The 10000-nt window shown below is 49.0% G+C and overlaps 1 protein-coding gene across 2 annotated transcripts in view; it reads left to right on the top strand.

Moving 5' to 3' along the window:
* arhgap36 (Rho GTPase activating protein 36) overlaps nt 1–10000 on the top strand; it is a 33911-nt gene that overhangs the window by 12629 nt on the left and 11282 nt on the right. For both annotated transcript variants that reach the window (XM_079758451.1, XM_079758452.1), the window contains exons 2-4: nt 3420–3576; nt 4669–4737; nt 9421–9695. In XM_079758451.1, coding sequence (XP_079614577.1) covers nt 3420–3576; nt 4669–4737; nt 9421–9695 — 501 coding nt within the window. The remainder of the gene's footprint in view (nt 1–3419; nt 3577–4668; nt 4738–9420; nt 9696–10000) is intronic.

Raw genomic sequence — 10000 nt, 5'->3', positions numbered from 1 at the left:
CGTTTCACGCTCTACCCTGGTACGGCACTACAACGGGAGGCCGCTTTGTTAGTGGTATTATTGGTATTATAGGTGGTGGGGATGGCACACAGTATTTGTGGTGTAATAAGTAGTGTAGATGGCATTGTAGACTGTATAAGTGGTATTATAAGTTATCTTGACGGTATTGTACACAGTATAGGTGGTCTTATAAGAAGTATTGATGGTATTATACACAGTATTAGTGGTTATATAAGAAGTGTTGATTGTAATTTACACAGTGTTTGTGGTATTTTAAGTAGTGTTGATGGTATTGTACAAAGCATTACAGGTATTATAAGAATTATTGATGGCATTGTACACAGTATTAGTGGTATTAGAGTAGTATTTTTCCACAACCTACTGGTAAGTAGTGCTGGTGGTGTCAGCGTGCAGTAAAACAACAGTGTGAGTGGTACTGTCGGTGGTACCAGTAGTTCTATAACATACCGTACAGCGAGCGGCATTCGCTCCCGTCCTCCCCTCCTGAAGGACGTGTGTTCAGTGTTTGTTGCTCTAAGCTCCAGTGAACCGGGACCCGATCCTGAGGAGAGGAGGTCACTGGCTGGGGAGAACAATAGGTAAAACAACCTCAAACAACAAGCTCCCACCGTCTGAGAACCTCCCTTCACTGCCTGACCCCCTGCCGGGGAAGGTCGGAGGTCAGGGTTATTGTTGAGTAGTATTACTGACTCCTTAAGACCACGGCTAGCTCGGTGTGAAGGCAGCTCCCCTCAGTCGTTGTGTGTTGCGTTATTTGTTTAATTTGGTGTGTGCGTGTGTTCTGTGTGTGTGTGGCTTGTGTTTCCAAAAGGTTGTGTTACTCAGTAATAGACTGTTCAAGCTCCACTACATCACTAAGTCTGTAGGGACAGAGACGGTCCAACCAATAGGAACGCAGTGGCTACACATCGTCTTTCAATTACATGCAACAACGGCAAGACAACACACATCCAGAGTCCAACAATAGATCAACACAACAACAAGAACAACAACAAGGAAATCGGTCGGCGGTTTTGGGAGAAAAGTTCACGCATCTGTAAAACATCAGGAACGAGAGAGAGAGAGAGAGAGAGAGAGAGACAGTGAGAGAGAGAGAGAGAGAGAGAGAGAGAGAGAGAGTGAGAGAGAGAGAGAGAGAGAGGCAAACACAGAGATTGAGAGAGAGATTCTGCACATTCTCTCTGCATCTGTTCATCAGCGTCTTTCATCTTCTTTGGACTACCGGGGCCCCTAACCTCTTTATCTGGGCCCCTGGCTGTCACAAGACACTGTGTGTGTGGGTGTGGGTGTGTGTGTGTGTGTGAGGCCCTAGTTACCGCATAGTGAATAAGCACAACCCATGTAGCAGAAGCTCTATCTCTTTCTCTCAAACTATTTCAACCTCAAAACAAATCAAAACCTAGAAGAAAGGCCAATGTAAGAATGTTGTTATCGTCAATTTGTTAAAACAATATCCATAAAACCCGTTTGTGAGGAGGCCCTAACCCTAACACCGTGGCGAGGGTGGCGTTGTCTTCGGCGCCGCTTTCTTTCCACCCTCGGCCTATTTCATTTGGTAAAAAAAACGGTAAAGCATCAGGGATGAAAAACCTACGCAAAGCAAACGCTTAGAAACCACCGAATGGACCACCTGCAGTCGCGTGGAGCCGAGTCAGCTCCCCTTCTACAGCCCTTAATCACAGCCACCGTCTGAAAGGGGTTTCACCGGCCCCACAATGCACCACACCCCTGGCCCCATGCGGTGGCCGTAGCGAGTCGGCCAGCGACATCACAGCGGGTTGTGCCCCCACGCCCAAACACGTGACGCCGCTTTGAGCGGTTGTCATGACGACGTGACGGTGACGGAAGCCGGCGTGCGTGCTGAAACGGGGTGGGAGTTCTAGAAAACAGCAGGATGGGAATGTGTGAGTGTGAGGGAGGGGAGGTGAGGAGGCGTGAGGAGGAGAGGTGAGGAGGTGGAGGAGGAGAGGATGAGCGGGAGGAGGAGATGTTAAGAGGGGTGAGGAGAGGGTAAGGGAGGAGAGGAGTGGTGAGGACAGGTTGGAGTAGAGGTTAAGAGGGGTGAGGATAGGAGAGGAGATGGTGAGAGTAGAGGTCCTGGTGTGTTTTGAGTTAACCTTTGGTCTCTCTATCTCTCTCAGTCAAACCAACACCCAACAACAGAAGGGAACACACTGCAACACACTGATTAAAGATCATTGTCTTCTGTTTTGTTTTGTTTATCCTAATTTTACCAGACCTGAGACGAGACATTGTCTTGTGTCAAAGCGAGATATAACTGGCACTGTCCTGTAAACTATGACATTAGGATAAACAAAACAAGACGTGGTAAAGCATTGTTTCAATACCCTTGAATCCTATTTAACAAGACACATCACCCAGTTAGTTTACTCAGCTCCACAGCCGTGTTTGTCTTTAGCAGTGCTGTCCTGGGACATCTCTTGTGTCGCCGGCTTTGCTCGGCAGCCTATTTAAATAAATAAACCTACACGTGTTGGTACGTTTCCTCCGGGTGCCGTTGCTGCGGAGTTCACAGACACAATCAAGCTCCGAGTAGAATAATAGACGCCTGGGTAGAACAAACAGAAGCAGACACACTGGCGTCCCGTATCGCAAATTCATCAAATCAGGAAAATAAACCCTGTTTAAAACACAAAATGAACATGAAACGATTATTAGGAAATAGGAAAGGACAAAAATGGCTGCAGAACAAAAGCTTCTAATTGAATGAGAGTGGAACAATTGTGGGAGATGGGGGGGAGAGAGAGGGACAGAGACAGGGAGAGGATGGGAGAGAGTGGGAGGCAGAGAGAGGGACAGAGTGGGAGAGGATGGGAGAGAGTGGGAGAGTTGTGATGGAAGGCAGGATGTTTATGTAAATTGGGGTTACGTCACCGTGTTGAAAGTGGGTGTTATTCTTAACTTAAGGACTAAATGGTTGGTTGATAAGATCTGTCTGCACGGTGTTCTCTCTGTCTGTCTTTCCGTCAGAGCATTTGTCTTGCTTTCTGTCCAATGTTTGCTCTTCAGTCAATTTAGTTCTTCCCTTTCATCCATCAACCCCTCGTTACCTCTCCTCCCTCACCTCCTCTCCTCTCCTCTCTTCCATCCATCCATCCATCCACATATTTATTCCCCTCCATCTTTTCACTCAACCCTCTCTCCGCCTTCCCTCTCTCCCCTCCCTCCCTCCATCCCTCCCATCTCCCTTCTTCTCTCCCACTCCCTATCTCCCCTCTTTGCCTCAATCAATCTCTCCCCTCTCTCTCCTTCTCCTTGTCCCTCTCCCCCTGTCCCTCTCCCTCCGTCCCTCCCTCCCTCCCTCCCTCCCTCCGCCCTCCGTCCCTCCACCCTCCATCCACACACCCATCACCTCCCCTGTGTGCTGTGCCCTGCAGGGTGACCAGACGTGGGCAGCCATGCTGGGGCAGAGCGTGCGGCTGCAGCCCGTCCCCATCCAGAACCTGTCCGAGCTGGAGCGAGCCCGGCTGCAGGAGGTAGCCTTCTGCCTTCTGGAGGAACGCGACCTGGACTTCAAGATAAGCATCCCCAGAGGTCAGAGGTCACATTGTTTCTGTCTACGTCTGTATCGGAAGTGTGTCTGTGTGTGTCTCTGTTCGTGTTTGACTCCGCGCTGGGAATCGAGTATTGCGATCACTAGAGTACCTTCAGGCTACAGATCAGTGGATCTTTGATTTCTGATTGATGTTTACATTTCATACATAGTGTTGGGTATGTGTGTGTTTGTGTGTGTTTGTACGTTTGTGTGTGTGTGTGTTTTTCTATGTGTGAGTGTTTGTGTGTGTGTGTTGTTCCCCCAGGCTATGTGTGCGTGTGCCTGTGTGTGTGTCTTGGCGAAATTGTGTGTGTGTTTGTGTGGGTGCGTGTGAATATCACTTTCATCAATTCAACTGTGTCGTTCTCCCAGCATGCATTCGCTCCTAGACTTGGCTTCCTCTCCCTAGAATGTTAACCTTTGACCTTTGGGTTATCTGCTGATTGTGGTCTGGTCGACGAACAAGGAAATTAAATGGAAAAAGGATTTATCAGAGAGTTAAGGGCTTTTTCTCACAAACACACACTTCTCTGTGAGTATATATAGACCTCTCTGTATCTCTAAATTCAGCCAAACAAAATCCAGAGTGCATTGTTGGCATGGGAAACCTTTATTTACATTGGAAAAGCACGCAGTAGAGTCTCTCCATTTCTTCCCCTCTTCCTCTCTCAACCTCTCTCCCCCTCTTTCCCCTTCTCCCCCTTGCTTCCAACTCTCTCCCCCTCTCTCTCTCTCTCTGGGATTTTGTGGTGACTACGGTAGATGCTCCCTAATAGGGAGAGAAACAAACAGAACACACACACACACACACACACACACACACACACACACACACACACACACACACACACATTCACAATATATTGTACTCAGGGTTGATCTTAACGTTTCTCTGTGTTTTCAGAAGCCCTGTGTGTGTGTTTGCATGTGTGTGTGTATTTCTGTGTGTGTGTGTGTGTGTGTGTGTGTGTGCGTGTCTGTGTGAGTGTGGGTGTGTGTTTGTCTGTGTGTGTGTGTGTGTTTGTGTGTGTGTGTGTGTGTACATATTCACATACATCAAACATGGGTAACAGTATTTGGTTTGCTTACAGAGATACGGAAGAGGAGGAAATCACTAAGGAGGAAGTTGGACTCTTTCTCTAAGGAGAAGAAAGACAGAGGTGGGTCTGTCTGTCTGCCTGCATGTCTGTCTGTATGTCTGCCTGCCTGCCTGTATGTCTCTCTGGCGGCATGTGTGCTTGACAGTCTGCATCTTTTTTCCTGTGTGTGTATGAGAGTGTGCAGAGGTCCATGCATGTGTCAAACACACATCCGTGAATGACTCAGACAAATCTCTTTAATAGCCTCAGCATTGAGTGTGTGCTTGCTTTTACTATGAAGTCCGCACTAACTCCCCACAGAAAGTCCCCCGGGACTCTTACTGTGTAAATCACATCGAGTGCCAGCAGCCATGCCGATCCCCTCTCCTCCATCCCATCGGCCACCACCGCTGACATACAGAGGCTGTTAGACGTACAGAGGCTATCATCATCATCATCATCATCATCCCCATCATCATCCGGTGGTTAGCCGCCGCGCGATGACACACTTGAATTAGCTTGTTTACAAGACGCATCACGCAGCATATCATTGGGAGTCGGGGTTCTGGCTTAGCTTCTGGTGGTTTTAACAGTGGTTCTCAATCTGCGGCCCGGGTGCCTCCCAGGGGTGTTGTTCAGACAGGGGTTCCGTACGTATATTTTGCCGGGGGAAGCGAGGAGCGGGTGTTCTGTGTGCTCATTGGCTGCATGTGCGGAACACACTGTGAGGTCACATCGGAGTTCAGCAATCTGTTAAAATGTAATTGGGATTACTTCAAAATCATTAACAAATTACGTTTAGATTGAGATTTAGATGCATTGCATTGCTCTCTCTCTTTCCCTCTCTCTCACTCTCGCCCTCTTTCTCCCACTGTCATCTGCCAAGCTGACTCTACCAGGTATCAAGAGATGTTCTGTTCTCACGGGTGATTAACTTAGGGCAAGGCGCTGCCTTTCTGTCTCTCTCTCTCTCTCTCTCTCGTTCTGTCGATTTATCTCTCGATTGCGCTCTCTCTCTCTCTCTTACACACATACGGTATACACCACAAGCACACACAACATTGCTTTGAACACACGCACACACAAACACACACACACACACACACACACACACACACACACACACACACACACACGCATGCACGCACGCACACACACACACACACACACACACACACACACACACACATACACACACATACACACACGCACACATTCCATGTCTTCCTGAATCTTGCAAATCCTCCCTTGCAGCCTCTTAGACAGAGAGACTTAGCTAAAGCAAACTAAAGCTAACCCTGCTAATGAAAACTCAGAACATCAGGGACTGGCGGCTTCACGGCTCACGTCACGGCTAGCATCATAACGTTGTCGAATAGCAGATTACGGCCCGAGGAATTACAAAATTGTACGCGTAGTTTCACTGTACTATAACTCGGATTACAAGGATTATTCACGTATCATCTGCATCCTGTTTGATTTACACACATTAGGTGTTCACGGGTTCCCTGCTCTTTTCGTAGTTTGTGTGTTCCATCCCGGGACAATCGTCACACTGTCGATGTTTCCAGCCTGTTTGCCAGTTTGTTCAGGGTTCAGGTCCATTGAAACTAAAGGCTAAAAATCAGCTACGGTTAATTAGCTCATTTGTTTGTTTGTCCCTTATCTAGCTTGTCATTTAGTTAGCTTGCTACTAGTTCCTAAAATCAATTGGCATGCGCCGCGATGACCGAACCGATGCAGAGCATGTGATTCTTTTAATGACCCCAGAAAATAATTATAGGAATGTTTCATGTGTTTACTAGACGATATCTGCCACAATTGTGCTGGACTCCAGACTCCATGATTTCCCTGTCCTCCTGTCAGAACTTTCTCCTTCATGGGAAGAAACTCCTTCCTCTGCTACATCAACAACAGTCTTGAAGATACGCCACAGGGGAGCTACGCTAAATATACGCTAGCTCAAACTTTGGCAGTGTTCGGAGAGTTCCAGTCACCAGGATCTCTGGAGAGAGGTTCAGCGAGCCCCTAAACAATGAGACAGTAGTCACGACAACGGCACGGCACAGCTGCTTCCTGTGTTTGACTAGAGACAGCAACTCGCTGCCACTATGGCCTGAGGCAGCGTCGAGACAAAGGGTGCGACTAAAGTTTTATGGTGGGTACAGAGGTCAGGAGATAATGGGGTGTGAGGCTTCACATGACACAGCGCGAGACGACTAGCAGTGGGTTGTTTGCTTTGACCCTGTTGTTGTATTGAGCCTCTAAGAGGCCTGAGATATGAGGTGGACACCGGCTGGAGTGGGCTTGAATGTTCAGGAATTGAAACACTGAACAGAGGGCAGGGGGTAGGCAGAAAAACACACAAGTGTAAACACACGCGTCCACGACATAATTGATTTCATGCCATTTTTTAATGGGAAGTCAATGTGTCTCAATTCAACATTTTGATTCATTGGAATGGCATCATACAAGAATTTGTATGAATTCAGTTTTACTCTTTCACACACATATATTCACGTACACAGTGGTAGTGACAAAGCACTCATATGCTATCTTACAAGTAGAAAAGTATGTAAACAATTAAGATAACGTCTGGGAATGTAGTACAGTAACATTAAAACTTCCTCCCACTACTTGAGTAAAAATACTTTTCACCTGAAGCATAGAGAGTGAGAGTCCTGTGTATTGGACAGGTATAGAGAGGGGAGAGAAAGGAAGAGCGAGAGGGTGAGAGAGGGCGAGAGAGAGATTTATAGTGGACTCAATCCCCTATCTCTTAGACCCAGACCCATTTTGGCAATTTGGCATTTCCTCCTTTCCAATTGTGAATGTGTGCATGCTACCGTGTGTGCCTGTGAGTGTGTGAGTATGTGTGTGTCATTGCTTTAATCGGTGCTGCATGGTTTTTCCATGCCGTATACAATTTCCAAGTTGAATAACCATAAAAGGATAATACGCTTGGGACTGACATTAAATAGCTCACCTATTTACTATTTAGACATTTTGCTGACTTTTCTACCAAAAGCAACTCACAGTGATGAATTCAGATGATGTCATTAGGAGCAGCTAGGGGTTAGGGGTCATCTTGCTCCGTGATAACTAGAGGTAGGCTGAGGACACTGGGCCTCGAACCCTTTGGTTTGGGAGGCAAACACCCTAACCACCGACTTTCCATCTAAGTACAACAGTCTGTCCGACCCCCGCCTGACAACATTATCTGGGGTCAAAGTTCACCGGGTCAGGGGGAGGGAGTGGAGGTGATCATGTCTTTAAAGCTGGCCCTACACTCCCAGCTTAGTGGCTTACAGCTCACATTTGGCCGCAGGGTGACACAAGGCCCTAACTGACCCAGGAGAACACTCAGTGGGAGGACAGGGAGACCCTGCTGCAGCATACAAGGCTGGGACAGACACTGAGCTGCCATGGCCATGGCTCAGAATGTGCTCCTGGAAATAAAGATCACCGCCATGTAATCTGAAGTCCCAAAGCACCTTTCCGACAGCCCATCCTTAACCGCTGTCCTGTCTCTTCTTGACCAAACCTTCTGGAATATCCAAGTTGTTATAAAGAAGAAGTACCAAGATGGTGGCTTCAAATGTGAGTGACATCCTGTTTGTCATCCTGTACGTCGTCATGTACATCTTTTCCGGAGTTTAGAAACTAAACTAAACTAAAATAAAGAATGATTGGATGAAATAATACACGTCTTGAAGCGTGTTCTGCTGTCGTCTTATCCTCAGAACCCTAACGAAGCACCTTATAAATTTGCATGGTAAGCATCGTTAGCATCAGGGTATGGTGGCTTCCCACGGCCGTTAATCGGTACTGGTTGGCTCTAACTGGATTACGACCCGTTCCCTCCGTTTCCCCCTCTCATCCCTCGTCTCCCTAACCCCACCCAAACCCCCCCACCACACCCCACCCCCTCCTTCTGGGGGGGGGGGGGGGGAGATCCTCATTGCCTGGCGCCGCTGAAAGCCTCTGGTCCTCGTTAATGGATCCTGCGTATGGATGCCCACGGCGTTCTAACATCGACGGGATCGCCCGGATTACAGCGGATTACGTTGGATAAGAAGCTACCCGGGGGTCAAGCCGATCACGCTGCGGGATTGCATTGGATGTGTTGACCAACTCGACTCAGACAACAGTTGGTGCTTAGTGCTTAGTAAGATCATAGCGATGCCTAGAAAGAAATCAGAAATTAGAAGGGATGGAGTGTGGGGGATATGTGGTGGGCCGGGCGTCTGCTACTCAACCCTGTTCTGATATCCTACTGCCAAGTGACACTATGCTGTCTTTGTTGTTCTCTCTCTCTCCCTTGTTCCTCCCTGCGTCTCCTCTCCCTTCTTTGCTACTCTCTCCTCCTCTCTTCTTCCCCAACGTCACCTCCCGCCTCCTCCCTCTCATTCTCCCTCCTCTCTTCCTTATCATGCCCGTCTCCTTCCTCTCTTCTTCTCCGCTCTCCTCCCCTCTTTCCTTCTCCCTTCTATCTCTTCCCCTCTCCCCAACTCTCCCTCGTCCCTCCTCCTCTCTCCCAATACTATCTCTTCCCTCTCCCCTTCTCCCCTCTCCTCATCCTCTGTCTCCCCTCTTCCCTTCTCTCCTCTCTCCTCCAATCTCCCCTCCTCCCCTACCTCCGCCCTCTCTCTTCCTTCTCCCCATCCTCTCTCTCCCTATCCTCTCTCTCCCCCCCCTGTCCCCTCCTCTCTCCCCTCTTCCGTCCTCTCTCCCCCCCTGTCCCCTCCTCCCTCCCACCTCCAGAGTCCGCCCCCAAGGCGTTCGGCATTCCGCTCTCCCAGGTGATCGCCAACGACCGCGCCCACAAGCAGCGGCAGGACGCGCTGAAGGAGAGCCGGCGGGACTGCCTGGACCTGGAGGCGTCCGTCCTCCGCTTCAGGGCCGAGAAGAGGCAGCTCTTCAACGGGGGCGGCCCCGGGAGTCTCTGCTCCCCGCTGGGGGGCGCCGGAGGAGGGGACCTCACCTGCAAGCCGCTGTCGCCCCGGTCCCGGGACGCCACCGGGCGCGTGCAGAGGAGGGTGAGGGAGATCACCATATAAGGCTCAGCCCTGATCGTAGAGACCCGGGTTCGATTCCTGCCCGTGGTCCTTTGCTGCATATCATCTCTCATACCTTCCTAACTGGCTCACTCTATAATAAAGCATAAAAATGCATGAATAAATCTTAGGAAAATACTTAGAGATATAGAGGCAGTGTGCAGCGAAACAGAATACGTTCTTACGTAGATATAGAATATATAGTGTTTCAAGAGCGGCACGATCATTTGTGTTGCTCTTCATGCTGCGTGGCGTTAAGCGTCTGTTCCAAACCGCCTCTCGGAGAA

The sequence above is a fragment of the Pollachius pollachius genome, assembly GCF_949987615.1.
Source record: "Pollachius pollachius genome assembly, chromosome: 20".
In the NCBI taxonomy this organism is placed as follows: domain Eukaryota; kingdom Metazoa; phylum Chordata; class Actinopteri; order Gadiformes; family Gadidae; genus Pollachius; species Pollachius pollachius.
Note: the sequence above shows the minus strand (reverse complement) of the source record. Positions and strands in the feature narration are given on the sequence as shown.